At 38.4% G+C, this 22,448-nt stretch overlaps 1 protein-coding gene across 1 annotated transcript in view; it reads right to left on the bottom strand.

Annotated features, from left to right (window-relative positions):
* The window catches only part of RGS22 (regulator of G protein signaling 22), a 154,728-nt gene that overhangs the window by 23,334 nt on the left and 108,946 nt on the right, over positions 1-22,448 (bottom strand). Inside the window, exons 19-22 of the mRNA XM_043976316.1 lie at positions 19,811-19,969; positions 12,330-12,398; positions 5,112-5,183; positions 1,251-1,412 (exon numbers count right to left, since the gene is read on the bottom strand). Of these exons, the coding sequence (XP_043832251.1) occupies positions 1,251-1,412; positions 5,112-5,183; positions 12,330-12,398; positions 19,811-19,969 (462 nt within the window). The remainder of the gene's footprint in view (positions 1-1,250; positions 1,413-5,111; positions 5,184-12,329; positions 12,399-19,810; positions 19,970-22,448) is intronic.

Raw genomic sequence — 22,448 nt, 5'->3', positions numbered from 1 at the left:
CACTATACATCGATGTTCATTAGTCTTTCCAGGTTTTTCTGGGATCATCCTGTTTGTCATTTCCTGTAGCACAAGACCATTCCACAACAATCATATAGCATAGCTTTTTCCATCATTCCTCAATTGATGGATATTCCTTTGATTCTCAATTCTTAGCCTCCACCAAGAGTTGCTATAAATATTTTTTGTACAATTTTCCCTTTTCTCTTTTTCATGATTACTATTGTTACCTGTTTGCCTTCCATCCTATTCCCTTCCCCATGATATTTATTCTATTATCCATCTTCTTTCATCCTATCACTCTTCAAAAGGGATTTGCTTCTGTCTGTCCCCTCTCCCACTCCACCCTTCCTTCTTTTGTCCCTTTCTCTTTATCCCCTTCCCCTCCTATTTTCCTTCAGGGTTAGAGAGATTACTCCACCCAATTGAATGTGTACATTATTCCCTCCTTGAGCCAATTCTAATGAGATTGAGGTCTTTGAGCCAATTCTGATGAGTGTTAGGCTCATTTACTGCCCAGATTAAATAGATTACTCCACCCAGTTGGGTATACGTTACTCCCTCCAGGAGCCAACTCTGATGAGTTTAAGGTCTTTGAGCCTTTTCTGATTATAAAATTAATTTACTGCCCTGCTCCTCTTTCATCTCTTCCCCCACTCTATAAGCCTTTTCCAGTTTCTTTCATGTAGTATTTCACCTCTGTCCTTCCCCCTCCCCCAGTGCATTCCCCTCACTCCTCAATTTAACCCTAAAGATGTCATCATGGGGCAGCTAGGTGACACAGTGGACAAAGCACCACCACTGGACCCAGGGGGATCAAAGCCAAAACCCAGCCTCAGACACAAGACAGTCACCCACTGTACGACCCCAGGTAGTCCCCCAACTCCAATTTTTTATAGTTCTCTAGGGTCTTGTATTTGAAAGTCAAATTATAATGGCATATTATTAATAGGTCAAATTTTAATTCACCTTAAAATGCACAATTTTCCTTCACAGTTCACTATTATTTCCTACTATTTATTAGCATAAAAGGATCTAGAACATTACCATTTTTGTTATTGTCCAACAGTTGAATAATATGCACTTTAATGTTTATACATATGAGTGGAGAAAGGACCAATGTTTCAAAATTAAATTAATCAAAAACATATCTATCATCTGCACATTTGGTACTCAGTTAAAAATCTGAAATTTCAATGCATTTTTCTTCTTAACATAAATAAATGGCTTATTTCGGTTTATTACAGTACCTTATATTTTTGAACCTCTTGCCAGAAGAGTACTCCATTTCCCAATAAATCTCCTTTCAGTGATACAAATCGTTGAAACAACTTTGCTATTAGAGGGTTCAATAATGCTTTACGGAAAGCAATAATGTCAGCAGATGAAGCTATCCATTTACTGTCCTCAGGCTGTCCATAACAGAGAATACAACAAATGAGCTTTTTTTTTTTTAATTTCCCCAAACCTTCCAATAAAAAAGGCATTAGTTAGGGTAAGTTTTCCAACTCCTATTTCCTAACCCATATTTTTCAAAGTTATGACATAAATATAATAGAGTTTGGCATTTTCCTTCCTCAGTTCTACTATCTACTGTCTTGTCTCTTTGAGGGGCTGGGAAGCAGAGGAGGCAACATTTTCTTAAGGGGTGGAGTGTAGAGAAAATAAATGTAGTATTTAGAATAAATGACTATGTTGTATAATAATGAAAACCGTCCTAAGTTATAAATAATGATCACAAACTACTTTTTATTGTACAATATAAGCTTTGTGCTAAAGGGGAATACACCAATCACTTAGCAAATGCATCAGCTTTTTATTTAAAAATCAATTTAGCCAATCCATCTTAATGTTATTTTTGTTTTGTTTTGTTTTTTTGTGAGGCAGTTGGGGTTAAGTGACTTGCCCAGGGTCACACAGCTAATAAGTGTCAAGTGTCTGAGGCTGGATTTGAACTCAGGGACTCCTGAATCCAGGGCCAGTGCTCTATCCACTGCGCCAACTAGCTTCCCCCTAGCCAATCCATCTTAAAGTATGTCACCATTATCAAAAAAGAGGTTACCAAATGTATTACTCTAGAAAAAGGAAGGGGCAGCTAGATGGTGAAGTGGATAGAGCACCGGCCCTGGAGTCAGGAGTCCCTGAGTTCAAATCCGGCCTCAGACACTTAACACTCACTAGCTGTGTGACCCTGGGCAAGTCACTTAACTCCAATTGCCTCACTAAAAAAAAAAAAAAAACCAAAAAAAGAAAAAGGAAGCAGTAGAGAAGTGAAGTTCAATGTCATCTAATCTATTACCGTTATATTGATGACATCCACTAAAGTCTTACTCTGGCACCTCAGATGCCTGGATTTGGCAGTGACTCAAGAGTCCTCAAAGGGTGTAGTGCATATTGTGGCAAGTCCTATCCCAAGCTGGAAAGGTTTTGAAAATAGGTTTGGTAACACTATGTTTGCCATACAAGAAACAGCCTATGGATGTTGAGAGAGTTTCATTACCACACTGGCTGCAGGATGAGAAATTTCTCAGTCACAAAAACTCTCAAAAACCCAAATTGCTAAATTGCAAAGGATTCTTTGAAACACTGAAATATATTAACAGAAGGAAAATGAAAAAAGGACAAAGCTGAAGAGAGAAATCCACTGCAGTTCTAATGTAAACTATACCATCATTTAAAAGGAAACCTCAGTTTATCCTGCATATTCCCTCTTTTATTTCATAGAAATTCCATTATCCTAGAATCAGAAGGGACCTTGTAGGTTATTTAGTCCAATCTCTAGTTTGGGTTCTTAGGCATGAATTGCCTTTATACCATTCATTTCAGCCGATAGTTATGAAATGCCTATGGTGAACAGAATGACAGAACACTTTTCTAGGTCTTAGGGAAGATGCATGTTTAGAAGAGACAGGGTTTCTTACACTCATGGATTTTATAATTTAGTAGAAACCTTGAGGAGTGGTTAATCTACCTCTGCTGGTAGATCTCCCATGAGAATGAATTTACCACTTCATCAAGCAAGCAAGCATTGATTAAGCTATCTATGTTAGACACTACATTAAGCACAAGGAATACAAAATAAAACATTCACTGCCCTCAGGGAGCTTACATTCTAAGGGGAGGGGCATATACATATGTATGTAAAGAATATATATAAAATGAATACATGTAAAAATGAATATATGTAAAATGAATTTTGTGAAGAAGAGACCAGCAGCTGTGGGGATCAGGAAAAGCTTCTTAGAAGGGGGTGTGTTAGCTGAGTCTTAAAAGGAGACAAAGGGGGCAGCTAGATGGTGCAGTGGATAGAGTACTGGCCCTGGAGTCAGGAGGACCTGAGTTCAAATCCGGCCTCAGACACTTAACACTTACTAGCTGTGTGACCTTGGGCAAGTCACTTAACCCCAATTGCCTCACCCCCCCCACCCCCCAAAAAAGGAAGGAGACAAAGGATGTAGAGGAAGTACACTGCAGGAATAGGGAGCAGCCCTAGCAAAGGGAGAGAGATGGAGTATCATGTTGAAGGAACAGCAAGAAGGGCAGGAGGGGTTAGTAATGTGTAATAAATTTGGAAAGGTAGGTTGGAGCCACGTTGCTAAGGGCTTTAAATGGCAGAGTTTATACTTTGTCCTAGAGGCAATATGGGACCACTGGAGCGGAGGGAGGGGGTGATTTAGGAAGATGACTTTAGTGGCTATGTTGGGGATGGACTGTGGTGGGGAGCCTGTTGAAGCAGGGAGAGCAATTAGGAGGCTCCTGAAATAGAACAGGCAAGAAAGAAGCAACAAAGGCCTCAACTAAAGTGTGAGTGCAAAGAAAAGGATCTATGGGAGAGAAAGAAAGAAAGACATGTTAAGACTTGGCAACCAGTTGGATATGTGGGGCATATGAGATTGAGGAGTCAAGGGTAAGACTTGCGAGACTGGGTGAGTGGAAGGATGATGATACCCCGTGAGAGTAACAGGGAAGTTTGGGTCCATAGTGAGAAGTTCTGTTTTAGACATATTGAGCTTGAGATGTCTATAAAACAATCAGCTGAAAATGTCCAATAGGTAGTTGTTGACGTAGGAGTAGAGCTCAGGAGAGTATGTGGCTGGATATATTCAATTTCATGAAATTCAGTAAACATTAATTAAGTACCTCCTATGTGCTAGAAGCTGTTCTAAGGGCTAGAGATACAATTAAGAAAAATAAAGGTAGTCCCTTTCTCCAAGGAGTTTATTTGAAGGATTAGACTGGAGAAGAAGGATTTGACTTCTCCTGGGCCGCAGTGGGAAGAACTAGGAAGAAAGGAGCAAACATTTCCAAAAGGAAGATTTGGGCCTGAGGCAAGTGAAAAACTACCTAACAATTAGTGTTACCTAGAAAAACAGTGGCCTGCTGGAGAGATAGTGAGGTTCTCTCTTACTAGAAGTCTTTAACAAAAGTGCATGAGCACTGTTGTTCAGGCATACGTGGGGCTAGATGACGCCAATGCCTTTCAGCTCTGAGATTCTGTGAATGTATCCGAGACAAATTATGAGGAATTATGGTATAACGTAGGGAATCAGTACAGGAATCATATTTAATAGTGAGGTGAAGTGAGTTAGTTTACTAAAGCAACACTTTGAAGCTGACACTGATGAAATCATGGAGCAACCCTAAAAAGCTGTTGATTTATGGAAAACGATAGTAACAAGGAAGCTAAGGTAAAGGAGACAAATCAGTTCTGATTAGTCTGACAAAGCATTATGGAGTTTGGGGGGTTAAGAAATAGACATAAATGGCAGCATGTTCTGCAAGATCAACTAGTGTCCAAGGAACCTGAAGGAAAAAAAAAAAAAGAAATCAAGTCAGAGAGTCAGGGGAAGCCTGGGAATGAAATATAGGTGTCAAATACAAGAAAATAGCAGAAACAAAGAGTGCCTGGAAGCTGAGAGTTAAGACACTGTTGGACCTTTAGACGTCAGCGGAAGGAACATGCACATGCATGAAAGTCAGGACAGAGTCAAGAACCAGGGAATACGCAGGGATTAACTGGATCAAAGTAAGATAGGCAATGTCAGAAATCTGGCAAGCAAGCATAATGGCAGAAGGGAGGCACCCTCAATGAAGAGACCCTGAACTCCTACCTCAGACCGGAAGCCTGTTGCATACTTCTTGCTGGAACGGGAGCCAATCCCGAGAGATGGCCTGCGTGAGGCCTGCAGGGTGGAGCAATAAACTATGTTAAGGATATTAGTTCATTTGACTGACCTGTGGGGCTAGAGATAAGGGCAGAACTTGACATATAACTACACGCAACAAGAAAAATGACTTTGCTTGAAGGTTGTTTCTCTGAAATAAATTCTGCTATATTCCATTAAAAAAAAAAGATATGGTTACAAATAGCATACATGAGCACAATCATATGACAAAGGTCTTGTTCACTTATAACCATTCCACAAAAGTAGTAAAGTTGTTACTGCTATTGTCAAATTGTCACATAAATTAAATATACATGAAAGGCAAACACACATACACACATAATGGTGATCAGGTGTTCTCATTATTTACTAAGGACAGAAGAAAAATGTTGTTACTGCAATGGCAATATACACTAGATTTTAAGGAAGTATCCCTGATGATTAGGGTCATTAGTCTTTAGCAGAGATTGTGGTGGGATGTTAAGGAGCAGCTTTGAGGACTTTTTTTTTTTTAAAGATACTTATAGAGCCAAGATGGCAGAGTACAGGTTGGACCCTGATAAACTTTCCTAATATTTCCCTCTAAACAACTTAAATGTAATGCCTCAAGTCAAATTTTGGAGCAGCAGAGCCAACAAATCGTCAGAGGGAGACATTTTTCTGCCTATGGTAACTTAGGAGATCTGTGAAAGAGGTCTGTAATTCTTGTGTGGGTGCAGGCCCCAAATGCTGCAAGAGCACCAGTGGTGGGCCTTAGGGACAGCTGTGACAATAGTAGCAGCTCTTGGCCTAGAGATGACAAATAGTCAGAAAAAGATTACAGGGGACCTTTTGCTTGGCATTGGATACAGCTGATTGGCAACTGTATTGCCCTTAAGCAGTTCTGGGTCACAGTTCCAAGGCAAAGAGGAGAGCTTGAGATCAGTCACAAGGGAGCAGGAGCCTTGGTCACATGGCACCAGGGCCAAGAGGAGTGCTAGCACTTGCAGCTGCAGGAGAGCAAGGGACACAGTTCCAGGGCAAGTAGGAACAATATATTGTATTTGTGACTTCAGGGGAGCCCTTATAGGTAAAAATCAGAGTATGGACCAAGGGAGCAATGACCATATTCTTCCCAGGAAAACACCACCTTGGAAGGATCCCCTGAACTAGCTCTAAAAACTATAGCATGAAAATGCATGGTTTGGTACAGTGCCTCCTCACCCCCAGGAGAGCAGAGCCCAACTTTAACATAAAATTTAAAGTAAAGAAGTAGTGGGAAAATGAGGAAACAACCAAAAAAAAACTTGATCATAAAAAGCCACTACAGTGGCAGGGAAGAGCTAGATACAAACTTGAAGACAACAATGTGAAAACAGCTACAAGCAAAGCCTCGGAGAAAAATGCTGGGCCCAAGGCTAGTAAGAACTCCTGGAAGCATCAAAGAAAGAGATAAGAGTGGTATAGGAAAAACTGGGGAAAGAAGTGACAGTGATACCAAAAAATATATATATGAATAGAGAATTAGCAGGTTGGTAGAAGAGGCACAAAAAACCTGAAGAAAATAACACCTTACAAGACAAGTGGCTTAATGGTAAAAGTCACAAAAAATAGCTAAAGAAAAGAATGCCTTTAAAAGTAGACTTAGCCAAATGTAAAAAGGGGTACAAAAACTCACTGAAGAAAATAATTCCTTAAAAATTAGAATTGGGCAAGGGGAAGAAAAAGGAGCTGCAAAAAGGAGTCATTTCTAGAAACCTCAATAAAACAAAGTCAAAAGAATGAAAAAAATAGAAGAAAATATGAAATATTTCATCAGAAAAACAACTAACCTGGAAAACAGATTGAGGAGAGATAATTTAAGAATTATTGAAACTACCTGAAATCCATGGTCAAAAAAAGAGCCTAGATATTATATTTCAAGAAAGTATAAAGGAAAACTGTCCCAATATCTTACATCCAATAGGGTAAAGTAGAAATTGAAAGAATCTCCTATTTACCTCCTAAAAGAGATCCCAAAATGAAAACTCTCAGGAATATTATAGCCAAATTCTAGCACTCCCAGGTCAAGGAGAAAATACTGGAAGCAGTGAGAAAGAAACAATTCAAATATCATGGCACCACAGTCAGGATCACATACAGGAAAGCTTCTGCATTAAAGGAGCAGAGGACTTGGAATATGATATTGTGGAGGGCAAAGGAGCTAGAATTACAACAAACCTACCCAGTAAAACTGAATATAATCCTTCAGATGGGAAAATTAATATTTAATGAAATTGGGGATTTTCAAGCATTCCTAATGAAAAGACCAGTACTGCTTCACAAGAATACAATGATCTAAGACAATTACAAAAAATTCATGATGGAAAATGCTATCCACATCCAGAGAAAGAACTGATGTTGTCTGAATGCAGATTGAAGCATAATATTTTCACTTTATTTGTTCATAGTTTTTCTTTTTGTTCTGTTTTTTCTTTCACATTATGACTAACATGGAAATGTTTTACATGATTGCAGTTATATAACCTCTATTAAATTGCTTACCATCTTAAAGAGGAGGAAAAGGAGAGGGATGGAGAAAATTTGGAACTGAAAATTTTATTTTAAAAATGAGTGTGTGGGGGGCAGCTAGATGGCGCAGTGGATACAGCACCGGCCCTGGATTCAGGAGTACCTGAGTTCAAATCCGGCCTCAGACACTTAACACTTACTAGCTCTGTGACCCTGGGCAAGTCACTTAACCCCAATTGCCTCACCAAAAAAAGAAAAAAAAAGAAAAAAAATGAGTGTTGGGGCAGCTAGGTGGTGCAGTGGATAAGAAAGACACTGGCCCTGGATTCAGGAGGACCTGAGTTCAAATCTGGCTTCAGACACTTGACACTTACTAGATGTGTGACCCTGGGAAAGTCACTTAACCCTCATTTCCCTGCAATAAAATTTTTTAAAAAAGAATGTTGAAAATTGTCTTTACATGTATTTGGAAAAAAAATACTATTTTTAAAAAGATCAATAAAAATAGAATAGGCAAGGGGAAAAAAAGAGAGAAAAGACTAGAGCTAAATAGAAAATTTGACTTTCAAACAGAAGCATAAAAACTTAAACATGAAAGAGTAAACATGACTTAATGGTGTTTAACGGTTTACATTCCTATATGATAAGAAGATATACTTAACTCTTAAGAACTTTATCATTACTGGAGCAGTTTGAAGGAGTATGCATAGATAGTGCATGGGTGTGAATTGATTATGTTGGGATGATCTAAAAAAAAAAGAATGTAGGGGTGGCAAAGAGGAATGCACTGGGAGAAAGGGGAAGGAAGAGGTAGAACGGAACAAGTTTTCTTACATAAAAGAGGTATGCAAGAAAGAGCTTTTATAGTGGAGGGGAAAATGTTGGTGGGTGGGCTGGTGGTGGCGGGAATCTTGAATCTCACTTTCATCCTAATTTGTTCAAAGAGGGAATTCTCTCTCTCTCTCTCTCTCTCTCTCTCACACACACACACACACAGAGTTGGGTATAGAAATCTATCTTAGCCAATAGTGAGATAGGAGAATGGAATAAGATATGTTTGGTGGGGTGAGGGTGAGAAGTAAAGTTGGAGGGTGATTAAGAGAGGTAGTAGTTAAAAGCAAAATAGACTTTTGAGGAGGTATAGGATGAAAAGAGAAAGAGAGAGAAGAATATGAAATGGAAGGAAAGATACAGTTAGTATTCATAACTGTGAATATAAATGGGATGAACTCACCCATAAAACTGAAGCAAATATCATAATGGATTAGAAACCAGAATCTGCCAATGTTATTTATAAGAAATACACTTGAAACAGAAAGACACACATAGAGTTTAAATGAAAGACTAGAGCAAAGTCTATTATGGTTCAGCTGAAGTAAAAACAGCAGGGGTAGCAATCATGATCTCAGGCAAAGCAAAAGCAAAAATAAAACCTAATTGAAGGTGGTAATCAGGGAAACTACATTTTGCTAAAAGGTACCCTAGATGATGAAATAATATAAAAATTTTTATGGCATGTTTCTCTGATAAAGGCCTCATTTCTCAAATATATAGAGAACTAAGTCAAGTTTATGAAAAGAAGAGCCATTCCCCAATTGATAAATGATCAAAGGATATGAACAGGAAGTTTTCAGAAGCTACCTATAGTCATATGAAAAAAAAGTTCTAAATCACTATTAATTAGATAAAGGCAAAATAAAACAACTCTGAGGTACCATTTCACACCTATTAGAAATGATAAATGCTGGAGAGAATGAGAGAAAATAGATATGTTAATAAATTTTTGGTGGACCAGTTCACTAGTCCAACCAATCTAGAGAACAATCTGGACCTATTCCCAAAGGACTATGAAACAATGTACACCTTTTGATCCAGCAATACCACTACTAGGTCTATTCCATAAAGAGATAGAAGGAAAAGGATGCATATGTACAAAAATATTTATAGCAGCCCTTTTCTTTGTGGTGGCAAAGAATTGGAAACTGATGAGCATTCGCTCATCAATCAGGAAAAAGTTGAACAAGTTGTGGCATATAACTGTGATGGAGTACTATTGGACTTTAAGAAATGAAGATGAGGGGGGTGGTTTCAGAGAAAAAATAACATGGCATAACTTATACAAACTGATACAAAGTGAAGTAAGAACTGGGAGAACCTTGTACATAGTAACAGCAATGTTGTAATGATGATCAACTATAAAAGACTTGGCTACTCTGACCAATACAGTGATTCAAGACAATTCCAAAGGACTCATAATGAAAAAAATGTTATCTACCACTAGAGAAAAAACTGATGAACTCTGAGTGCAAATCAAAGTATAATTTTCTCACTTAAAAAAAATTTTTTTTTCCAATATGGCTTATATGGAAATACATTTTGCATGATTGAAATGAATCTAAGTCCCTTTAATTTTATATCTTTTATCTTGCACTTTCTTTTTCTTTCTTTCTTTTTTTTTTTGCAGGGCAATGAGGGTTAAGTGACTTGCCCAGGATCATACAGCTAGTGTCAAGTATCTGAGGCTGGATTTGAACTCAGGTACTCCTGAATCCAGGGCCGGTGCTTTGTCCACTGTGCCACCTAGCTGCCCCCATGGAGGAAATTTTTTTAAAAATACTTTGTTCTTCCAAAATTTGTATCATCCTTTATAATCAGAATGATCATAAGGTGAATGTTTTTTCTACATTGGTGAGTGCTTTATATTGGTTAACCTTCAATAAGAAACAGGGATAATAAAGATCAATATCTTTACCTTTTATTATTTTCCATATTTTGGGCATCAACAATTCATTTGAATAGTTCAAATTCTAGCTAATTGTAACTGTATACAGTGTCTTCTCATCATCCCCACCCCCCCTTAATTTAGGTTGATTCTGATCTCTGCTATAACTAGCTGATGGTGTAACTACACAGAGACAGATGATTCTGACCTTACTCCTACATCAATAAGCTGTAACTTCCTTCCTGTGAAGAAATAATACATTTCATGTGTACATGTGGTGTTGTTCAATGCTTGCCATGTCCAATGCCTTCAGATTATCTTCTTGAGGAAAGTAATCATAATATAAAGGTATGAGTCTTCCAAGTTGTCTAGAAGCCTTTGTCCTCTTTTGTTATTTAAACCTGAACCATATTTTCCAACCTGGTATTTTTTTCCACTAAACTCTCCTCTGCTCTTCTTTCCACTTAAATCAAAGATTCAAAATATATGTTGACTTGGCTTGGTATATCTTGTCAAGCCCTTCTTCATCCTCTAAAACAGATACTGATGCTTAAGCTGAATTACTTTCATAGTGTTTTATTTTACTTATGTTCATCATGAAAACTTCAAGGTAAAATGAGTTTCTTGTGAAATGTTTCCTGTTGTTCTTCAGTAACAGATGAAGCCAACTCCAACAAAAGCTTTATCTCTCCAAGGAGAACCTGCTAACCATTCATCCCTTTAATTTCAGTCTCCTTTTGTTTTCCTTTTTCATTTAGAGCAAAAATGTCTAAATTCATGTGGTTGGGGTTTTTCCCCCAATAATATGTCATGTCCTTGGCCACTGGGCAATTTCAAGTAATTCAATATTTAAATCAAAAGTCTTAGAAAATTTTAGGAAAAAGCTATCTAGTTAAGAGAATATTAAAATTTGAATACAAAACATACGCTGGAGTTTCAGGATAATTCTATTTTTGTGGTTTATATCACATTACCATCCTATGGTGAGAATCTATTTGAAGTCTTTCTAATTATAAGGATACAGTTCCACCTTCACCTCAATTAATGGAATTACAAGGTGTTAAGAGTAAGAATGGTCACACTTATGATGTTTTAAAATTGTGAACAAGATGGTTTATGCCCTGTGATCTTTTTATGAGGTAAGCATCTCTTTGGTTAGGTCAAGAAGGGATTAGAGGCTAGATAACCAAATAGATGTCCCTGGCTCCAGGGTCTTTAAAGTAGTGGAGGATTTTTCTTCAGTCACTTGGTTCTAGTTCAAATTATTGTAGTGAAACCATTAGAAGGCAGAATATATCAGGGTTCCATGTGTACAAACACACCTACATACAGAAAAAGACTCAGAAGGTGTTGTCAAGGATAGAGCTGTTGCTGAACTTGTGACACTGAGTTCTTTACACCTTGAATCTCAGGTAGCTTGCCGAACAATGTCATATATAGTATTTCTCCAGGGACACACATACAATACAGGAAAAATAGACAGAGACATAGGAAATGTCACAACTCTCCATAACTAAGTGGCTCCATCACAACAAAACTCTCACTTTCATGCTCTCTTATTTCAACACACTGATATGCAAAATTGGCATATCTCAAATGAGATCCCATTATGATTTGAATCATTATCAAAGTGATATTTATCTTAGCTCTGATGATGCTACAATGTAATCCCAATCAAAGTGATTTTGTGAGATAATTCAACCTGTTGATTTGATTATATATTCTACTTTCTCTCAATATATGCTCAATAACCTATAATGGGATAAATAGCTTACTATGATCTCAACACTCCTCAGATACTTTTAGTCAGTAAAGGACAGATGTTGGCAATTTTGGTCTTTGTGGCTAAGAGAGTCATATTTCTAGTAAGAGTCTTCAAAGCATGAGGGTACAGAAAAGTAATGCTCTCATACAAAGAATGGAACTTCTAAGAAAAAAAGTACAACACTTGCCTTCCAGACCCCAATTTTCTCTCCACGTTTCTTGAGTATAAAATCTTCGGCTATATCCTCCATCTGTAACTAAACATAGATTAAACATAGAATTAATTAATTCATTATGGATACTGTGGTGCCATGAGACGTACCAGTCTTCCTGTACCTTATTACCACCTGATTTCTTGCTTACCTACCAAGATGGATCTCAGCTTCCACACAACCTCTTCAGGTTTTAAGATGCTATCTCTTTGCTTACCAAGATCCTCCAAGCTCAGGTCCCTAACAGTTTCTTCTTCTAAGACCCTTCCTACCCTTGATGACATCATACCAAGCTATGATCAAATGTGCTGAAGGATTTTCTATAGTTCTGTGGATATTCTGTGGATATCAGTGCAGCCCTTATACAATGAAGCCATCATCCCTCACTAGTTCCATGACAGAAGCTACTACTGTTCTGGTAATTAAAGTGTGTAGTGATTTTTTATGCCACTTCTAAAAAGCAAATCACAGGATCATCACAGGTAGACGGGATATAGTTAGTGAGACAGTCTGATCCTCTCATTTACAGAGAGGGAAACTGAGACATAATTTCCTGAGATGACATTTGAACCAAGGTCTTCTTGAATATGAAACAGATTCAGCTTTCTTCCACCTACCATGCATCTTTTCCTTTGAATCTCTTGCAATTTGATTCTTCTGAAATCATCATGTTCTGTGAGGCAAAAACCATGCAGAATCACTGGGAAATGCTGCTGCTGCTTCTTCTTCTTCTTCTTCTTCTTCTTCTTCTTCTTCTTCTTCTTCTTCTTTCTTCTTCTTCTTCTTCTTCTTCTTCTCAGAGAATAGTGTTGTTAAATGCATGTGCTTTAGTAGCAACAAGAAGCTGGATATTGATGAAAACACCATGTAATTTATGAAATTTAATGCCTAATCTTCTAGTCAGTTCTAGGCCCAGTTAACTGACCATCTGCAGTGTCTGTCCAAGATCGGTGTAGAGTTGAATTAAATCAATAGATTTCCCATTCAACTACATGCCATGATCTGTGTAATATATGTTCTCTGTCACATTTTTTTTTTCCTGATGTGAATGTCTAGGCTGATCTCTTTTAAGTGACAAGCTCATTCTGAAGGCCTTATGGTGTTCTGGGTTTTAAAGGTACAGGAACATCTGAGGAATCTCATTGTTGACAAGGAATCCCTTTTGGATTGGAATTTTATGCAGGTTATTTTTGATTATAATAGCAAACACTTCTGCTTAACATGTAATTCCCACTTGATGTTACTAGTAACTCAACACATTATTGAAGAAAGTTGACTCTGTGGTTTCAACTGTCATGGGATCTTGTGTGTACTTAGCATAGTGCCCGGCACATTATAGGTACTTATTGAATGCTTATTGTCTTGTTGATTTAACAAATGTTTTAAACCTTGCTTGAGGAATGTCTTTAAGGGTCCATTTTGCTCTACTAAGTCGAGTAAATTTTTGTAACAAAAAAACAACATACACAGGGGGACCTTATCTTGTATAGATACCTCAGTCAATTGTGTGACTATGAAGATGGAATTTGCTGTAGAAGACTGTCTGTTAAAGCTCTGCCTATTCTCCTTATAATTTAATCATCTCTAAAGACCTTTCACACACACAAAAAACCAACCCAACAAATTAAAGGCCTTTCACACAAATATTTTCTAATGATGAGAAAATAGGCCTATGGGGGGTATGTGTATCGATAATAGTTATGCATATAATTGTTTAAAATCTTTTGGAACTTTCTCTTTTTTGGTAAATCTTGAAATTTATTAGTGGTAACCTTGTGATCCCTTTAGCAAACTTCTGTATATGTTTGGTTAGGTTCAGTCACATTTCTGAATTTACCACTTCTTCATATAGTACCCTGTGTACTGAAGTGATGAAGTCCAATGTGGTTCTTCCACTAACCACCACTACCACAACAATTGTTTTTTTAAAAAAATATATAACATACATGTTACATATATGTTATATGTGTGTATATGTACACATTGCTTACCATATGCCACATATTGTGCTAAGTGCTTTGCAGTTGTCTCATTTGATCCTCACAACCCTGGGAGGTAAGTGCTATTATTATTTCTATTTTACAGATGAAGAAATTGAAACAAACAGAGGTGAAGTGACTTGCCCAGAGTCACAGAGCTAGTAGGTGTCTGTCTGGAGCTAGATTTGAACTCAGGACTTTCTGGCTCCAGTCTTGGTGTTCTACCTAATGATGTAACTTAGCTGCCCTCTGTCATCACTGACAAGAGTGGAGAACCCATTGAAAAATGTTTGCAGACTGGTTCCATTTCACATCTCTTTGTTGTGCTCCTTCCAGTCAATGTACAAATGCTCTTGAGAAATTCTGACTTAGAGGTTCTATAAGGTCTCATGTTCTTCTCGATTGCTATTTACTGTTTTGTGAACCAAAATTGCTTGTACTCTTTCATCCTCCTCCTCCTCCATGATGTTTCACAAATGAGTTTGTATTCTAAAATAGTGTTTTCTTGCCTACCATTTCTCTCTTCTTGGAAAAGTCATCAAATGTTTCCTGGCAGGAGGGAGGGGATGTGGTAGAGATTTTTAGGACTCTTCATCATGATGACAGCCTTCTGTAGGAAGTGACAAGTGTGGTGTTCTTTATTTTTGATCATTTTCCCTTTTGAGGAGTTTCTTTGAACAGGCTGATTTGGAATGGCTATAAGTGCATGTCATTTCTTCTTCACATCTTTTTTAAAAGTATAGTTTGGTAATGATTGTGATCTTTGAATTAACCAGAATACAATTCAATTACATATAGACAGTTGAATCTGAAGTAATTTATTTGGTAAAGTCATTTTTTATTTTCTTAAGATACTGTCTTGGGGCAGCTAGGTGGCGCAGTGGATAGAGCACCGGCCCTGGAGTCAGGAGGAACTGAGTTCAAATCCGACCTCAGACACTTAACACTTACTAGCTGTGTGACCCTAGGCAAGTCACTTAACCCCAATTGCCTCACCAAAAATAAAAAATAAAAGATATTGTCTCAATTTCATCTCTTGTGATGTTCCTTGGTGCTTGCCACCTCTAATGCATTCCTTATACTTCTTTTTTCTTAAAAAGCTTGAAGATATGAAGCTTTTGAGTGGTCTACAAGCCTCTGCCCTTTTTAATTTCTTGATTTCAGATGATAATTTCCAATTTTTTCCCTGTATCCAGATTTTCATTGTCACCGAATGTGAAGGCATATATGATGACTTTGTTTAGAGACTCAACTAACCATTAGACTTTCTCTACGTCTTTATACTCTGCAAGATAACAATGAACATTTACACAGTGCTTTAAGGTTTACAAAGTGCTTTCCATATATTATCTCATTTGATTCTCCCAACAAGCCTGTGAGGTAGTTGCTACTATGCCTATTTCACAAATGAGGAAACTAAAAGATTAAGTTACTTGCCAAGGCCACACAGGTGCTAAGTGCCTGTGACAGGATTTAAGCTCAGGTCTAGGACTAATGGGTCCATGTTCCGAGGCATCTCAAACAGCTTCAGGATGAGGGCAACTCCTGGATCAGGTCTGGACTATGACTTACACTGGATAAAAACTGTTCTGGTGTTTGTACAGGGAGGCTTCCTACTTAGGAAGACTAAATTTGGTGGCTGTCCCTGAGGTCACAAACAGAGTTGCTAGCCTAGAATGTTTGAAGTCTTAGAAACTTCCAGATTTGGGTGTGTGGAGGGGATGGAGGGGTCTTGTTCCGAAGAAACAGCAAAGAAGAACAGAGGCAGTACCAGGTAGGTAGAGGAGCTGTTGTTAAGGAACAGACAACCTGAGACACCAAGGTTTTTCTGCAGCACCACTTCAAGTGGGTCATAAAATAATGTGCTTTGCTGCCTTCGAGCACATAATGAAACCCACTTAATATATCTTCTTGACAAGAGCCATCCTTCCGGTTAGCTGTGACTTGTTTATGTCTTCTTTAATTTCATTAAAAACTGTGGATATGTATTTGTTTCAGTTCCTCCAATAATTTATTAATTTATTTGTTGTTGGTCAACGATAATTCAGTAAGTGTATCAACATTTAAGTTAATGTTTATAGTTTAAGAAAGATGTGATTCGGGGGCAGCTAGGTGGCGCAGTGGATAAAGCACTGGCCTTGGATTCAGGACGACTTGAGTTCAAATCCAGCCTCAGACACTTGACACTCAACTAGCTGTGTGACCCCGGGCAAGTCACTTAACCCTCATTGCCCTGCAACAAAAAAAATAAAGATGTGATTCTTATTACCTTCTACCCCTATTTCCCATTACTTTCAATATGGATATAGGCATGTGGCTTCAGGACTTTTTTGTATTTTTGTCCATTTCATAGGTTGCCTTGGCCAAAAATTCAACACATAGGGGCCTTGTTTCTCCATAATGAACTGATCTTTGAAGAGTAGCAGATAAAGTATGTTACTATCACCATACTTGAAGCTTGGAACAACCTATCAGAGTCTGAACAGTTTTCAGGAAGCCGGGATCATATTGATACCAGAATGAGATGCTAGAGGAGAACTTTTATGGAGAACAGTAGTTAGGGGATCACACAATAACATATGAAAAAAGGCTAGATTTACTATTTCCAATTTTTTTTTTACAGTTTAATCATTGTTTTTCACTACCTCTTGGACATCTGCCCATCTACTTCCTGTTGATCATTTTTTAGTGTGGTCTGGACCCTGACATTACCTCAGGTCTACTAGCTCCATACTGATGGAGCTGCTTATCCTGAGTTGTCCTTTATATTCTTTTGGGATCCATGAATCTAGTTCCTCAGCTGGGAGTCTTGCTTAAGGCAGAAATTTCTTTCCCAATTGCCTTCCAACTTGGTCATCTTAGGTCACTTTATCCCTCAACCTACTGGTAAAAGTTCAGGAAAGCCCAGGCTATGTCCCTCCCAACCTGTCCATGAGAAATGATTCTTCCCTGTTTGGATCCCAAAGATACCTCTCCATAGATTTCAGGACAGGGAGCCTCCTTCATCCTATTGAGGATATCTATATGCTCTAGTTGTGTCCATATGATGATAAAGCAACTGGTCAAGCCATAAGACTGGTCATTCCTAAAAAGGACTATTCAAACTGGTTATTTGGTATCAGGAATACACATACAAAGTTAAGAATTTTATAATTTTCAATTGGTCATACTGAAACAACTGAGCACTGGTTTAACTAGGTTTAACCAAAGTCCCTTTTGAGCACCTCTATGGCCTGAGACCAATTCGTATTTTTCTTGGAAGCTTTAGATATAGGGGCCCTGATGTTGACATCTTCCTCTGAGGGTGCCCCTTGGTCTTCCTTGTTACTGAAGAAACTTTCTATGGTCCTCACCTTTCTTTGCTGGCTCATTTTGCCTTTCTTTTACTAGACTTTTATCTCCTTAAAGTGGGGCACTGTTTCCAGGCTGCAGTATCCCAAGCTTAAGAAGTCCCAGGTGGTATGATTTAAGGAGAATCAGGTTCTTCCCTCGCCTGGCCTGTTTCCTGGTCCTAGATGACCCCAGACCAACTTGCCAATCAATCAGCTTTGTGTGTTGTGGTTGTTAGCTCCGATGAGCCTGTGCCCTTCCCCCACCTGGGCCACCTCTACTCGAGCCTACCTCCTGGTTCTCAGCAGGGGTGTAAAATCCAAGTTCTGCCTTAGCACCAGCATAGACGCCTGTAGTCTCCCCCCTGCCCAGGGCTCAGCCCACTCACCAGACTGTGAGCTTAGTTCCAGACAGTACTGGTGCTTCAGCTGATTCAGAGGCTCTGGGGGTCTCCTTCTCTGGTGAGGCCTTCCTGGGACTGAATCTGTGTCAGGGTGACTGTGGTGTTGGGCCCGACTCCTGTATCAGCACAGCAGCTCCCTCCTTCTGACCTTCCAAGCCATTCTTGGTTAGAAGATGATTTCAGCACATTCTTCTGTGAGTTTTGCTGCTCCGGGCATTTTCCTATGGCCTTATTTGGATGTTTTTTGGAGCGATCATGAGTAATGAGTTTGGGCGCTCACTGCCTTTCCTCCACCATCTTGGCTCCGCCCCAGACGTCTCCCATCATTCAAACTTGATAGCTTTCTTCCTCATATTTTTGAGCGATGTCTTAACCAAACAATTCCAATCCTGATACGTGTTGGTTGGTACAAAAATTATTTCTATTTATGTAATAAATATTATATTAATAAACTACATAATGACTGACACTGACATTGTCAATGTTCTTTAATGTTTACAAATCGTGTTTTTTGTACCCATCATTTTGTTTGATCCTCTCAACAACCTTGTGAGATAGATAGGTAGTGAGTTTTATTGTTTCCATTTTACAGTGAGGAAACAGAACCTTGAAGAAGTAAAATCACTCCATGGTCAAACGACTAGTAAGTGACTGAGCTGGGATTCAAACCCACGGTGTTCTGTCGTCTGCTAAGTTGGCAGTTTCCAGTCAACTTCCACCTAAGGGGCAAATCACAGCAAATGTCCAAACTTTGCCAACAGTGTGGAAACAGTGACGGCTAATATGGGAGATCATTTCTAGGCCCTCGTTGTTATTTATGTAATGAGTCACATGAAAATCACCACAGTAAATCTAGTGGAGAAATTAAGTAAATGGTGCTAGAAATTACTTAGGGCAGTGGTGTCAAAAACCAAAGAGCAACAGGAGCCACTAAGTCATATATAAGTATCCCCGAGGGCTTAGAATAGTTTTAGAATATATGGTCTGTATTTTAGTGTGTTTTCTTTTTATTTTGTTCAATAGTTCCCAATTACACTTTAATTTGGCTCAATCTGCATTCAGGAAGGCTGATTGATGTAGGACTGTGTGGTTAACGCTTTTGGCCTACAGGCATTAAAAGAGAGGCTAGGTGGTTGGAGGAATAATTTCATCTTTGGATTGTGAACTAAAACAATTAGAAAGGAGACAACATCATTACTGCCAAGCCTAGCTATTCAGCACAAATTCCCCTTTTAACAGTTAGAGGCAGCTTTAGGGCTCTGTAATTTGAAATTCTAATTTGCCTTCTCTACTTTATTTGATTTCCTTAATTAACTCAGAAAGCCAACCGCACTTCCTGGTAATTGGCTCCAAAATGTTGCATCAGTACTTAGGCAATGGTACTTTGAAGTTCCTACCATTTATTACTGAGTATGATGCAGCTAGGTGGTGAACTGGATAGAGTGCCAGACCTGGAGTCGGGAAGACTCATCATCCTAAATTCAAATCTTACCTCAGACTCTTAATAGCTGTGCAACCCCAGGCAAGTCACTTAACCCTGTTTGCCTCAGTTTCCTCATCTGTAAAATGAGCTAGAATAGGAAATGGCAAACCACTCCAGTATCTCTGCCAAGAAAACCCCAAATGTGGTCACAAAGAGTGGAGTATGATTGAAACACCTGAACAACAAAAATGATGATACATGTGATCTAAACACAGTCATTGCAGAAAAGACCAAAATTAAAAGTTTGAGCCCCTTCTCTTACCTTTATTTTTTGACGTGCTGCATACTGTTCACTTGATAGGAACAAGGGCAACCACATGTTTTCTAGCCTCCTTCGGACACATTTTTGAATTTCCAGAAGAACAGGGGATGCCAGCTGCTCATGAAGAATCATTCCCCAGCCTCCACCCAACTGCATAATCTTTATACAAAAAAGGAAACATCAATAAGGAATGTGGGTACAAGGTATTTCTCAGTCTGTGAATAAAAATAAGTCTCAGTAACTAACTCCCCACCCCATATAAAATTCAGTGAATGTTAATACACACACACACACACACACACACACACACACACACATTCATGCTAGTTTATTTTACGTGGGTTGGAGAAAAAGATTTATTCAGTATGTATATACTGGCCTTCTATAGGTACCTTATTTACATTTATTAAATGTGACATATTTGCTAACTACCCTCAGTATGAATTTTTTTTTTTTTGTGAGGCAATTGGGGTTAAGTGACTTGGCTACCGTCACAAAGCTAGTAATTGTTATGGGTCTGAGGCTGGATTTGAACTCCTCCTGAATCCAGGGCCAGTGCTCTATCCATTGCTCCACCTAGCTGCCCCCTAAACTCACTGTCTTTGTTGGACTGGTGTATCAGAACTCTCAATTGAAGGAGTTTCATTTCCATCACAAAAAGAAGTAGATCATAATGACACCTTCTGTCCTGTGGCTAATGAAGGAGGAGGTAGGATTTAAACAATTAGCAAGAGTGCTGAGATTGTGCCAAGAATAAACAGAACTTGACAACCAGGGCCAAGTACCAAGGCCAAAGGTAAACATTTATAATTTTTAAAACTAAAGATCATTTAGAGACAATGTCACATCATCCAATTAGCAGATCTTTTTGGAAAACAGGAAAATATAGTTTAATATATTATGATTTAGCATATTTATACTTTGGAACCTTCCTAACTTTAACCCAGCATATCACTACCCTGGGGTTGGGGATTGGGAGAAAGTTTGTTAGGAAAAATTAAAAAAAATAAAAACTGGATAGTATCAGTTTTTAAAAATCATTTCCCCAAAGCAATATTAACGAAAATAATCCTATAATATTCCTATTTGTATCACCTTTATTATTAAGGCCAATAATACTTCCTTGGTTCCACCCCTATCCACCACTCTATTTTATGGCTACTGTCTAATTCCTTACACCTATCAGTAAAGACCTTCACATTTATGTTCCACTAAGTAGCCTGAGAGTATGCTGACAACTTTCCCTCTCTGTAGTCTTTAGATGTCGCATGTTATAAAGGTGATGTTCTTGATCCTTGTGGGATCTTGGATGAAGAGACTGACTACATCATATATGAAATTCCCTTCAGTAGGTCAAGAATGAAAGAGATTGAACAATAGTATGATTCATTCAATCCTGATATCATGAAATAAACTACCTGGGACCTATAAACCTAGTTACAAGTTAAGGAAGGAAAGTGAAGTAAACATTGGAACAGGATTGTGCTAATAAATATTTAGCAGGGCAGCTAAGTGACACAGTGGCTAGAGCACTGGCCCTGGAGTCAGGAGGACCTGAGTTCAAATCCAGCCTCAGACACTTGACACTTACTAGCTGTGTGACCCTGGGTAACTTAACCCCAATTGCCTCAGAAAAACAAAACCAAAACAAACAAACAAATAAATAAACATTTAGCAACTGTCAAAAATGTACATATGACACACTTTTAAGCTTAATCTGAATCATTAATATTTTCTTAAATCCAGATAATCAACAAAACAATAAACCACGCCCTGATTTGCATCTTGCCTATTTCCAAGATGTAAATGCTCACATGGAAAATTTAACAAGGCACGGCTGGTTGGAGCTGGCTTCAGAACACTCTTGTATGGGAGTGATAGCCTGAGAAACTACTAAGGCATGGAAGGACTGGAGGTTGAAAAGAAGAGTAGAAAGACAAAAATAAAGTAATCTTTGTCAAAGCAATTGCATGGGGAAAAAACATGAAAGACGCATGTGTGTATATATATATAAAGATGCATGTATATCTCTTACTAGAGAAATATTGACTGGAAAAGGAGGGGAGCTAGCTTTGTAATAAGAGGGAAGGATAAATGAAGGAGAGTTTGATTGCTTAGTCCGCTGGTATTCACAGTGTCAAGACATCTAGACAAAGTGTCCTCCGAAGTTGGGAGGAGCTCCTGTGGAGGGTTTACAAGATGGATAAGGACAAGAAGAGGTCAGGACAAGAAAGCTTAGATGGTTTCAAAGGGCACTGGCAACATGTGAGAAAGGACTCAACAATTTAATGAAAGCTCTTTCAAAGACTGCTACACCAGGTAAATCATTTAGATTTCAGCGAAACATTTGACAAAACATCTCACCCTGTGTGTGGATAAGATGGACAAATAAGTAGAATAAATGTTTGTTGAATATAACTGAAATGGAAACATATGGGTTAGATCAGGTGTCAGATTGGCAGCTCATGGTCGGTCCCTGGATGCAGAACTCTGAATTACACCCTGAATCAAGTCAAAATGTTAATTGAGAAATATTTAATAACATAAATAAAATACAATATAACATGGATAATGTTAATTCGTGGTCTTCTAAGTCAATATGCTGTCTGCTGGGATCTGCTTCTATTACGGTTTGACA

Source organism: Dromiciops gliroides, chromosome 1 (assembly GCF_019393635.1).
Source record: "Dromiciops gliroides isolate mDroGli1 chromosome 1, mDroGli1.pri, whole genome shotgun sequence".
Classification (NCBI taxonomy): Eukaryota; Metazoa; Chordata; class Mammalia; order Microbiotheria; family Microbiotheriidae; genus Dromiciops; species Dromiciops gliroides.
This window is presented reverse-complemented; position numbering and strand designations above follow the sequence as displayed.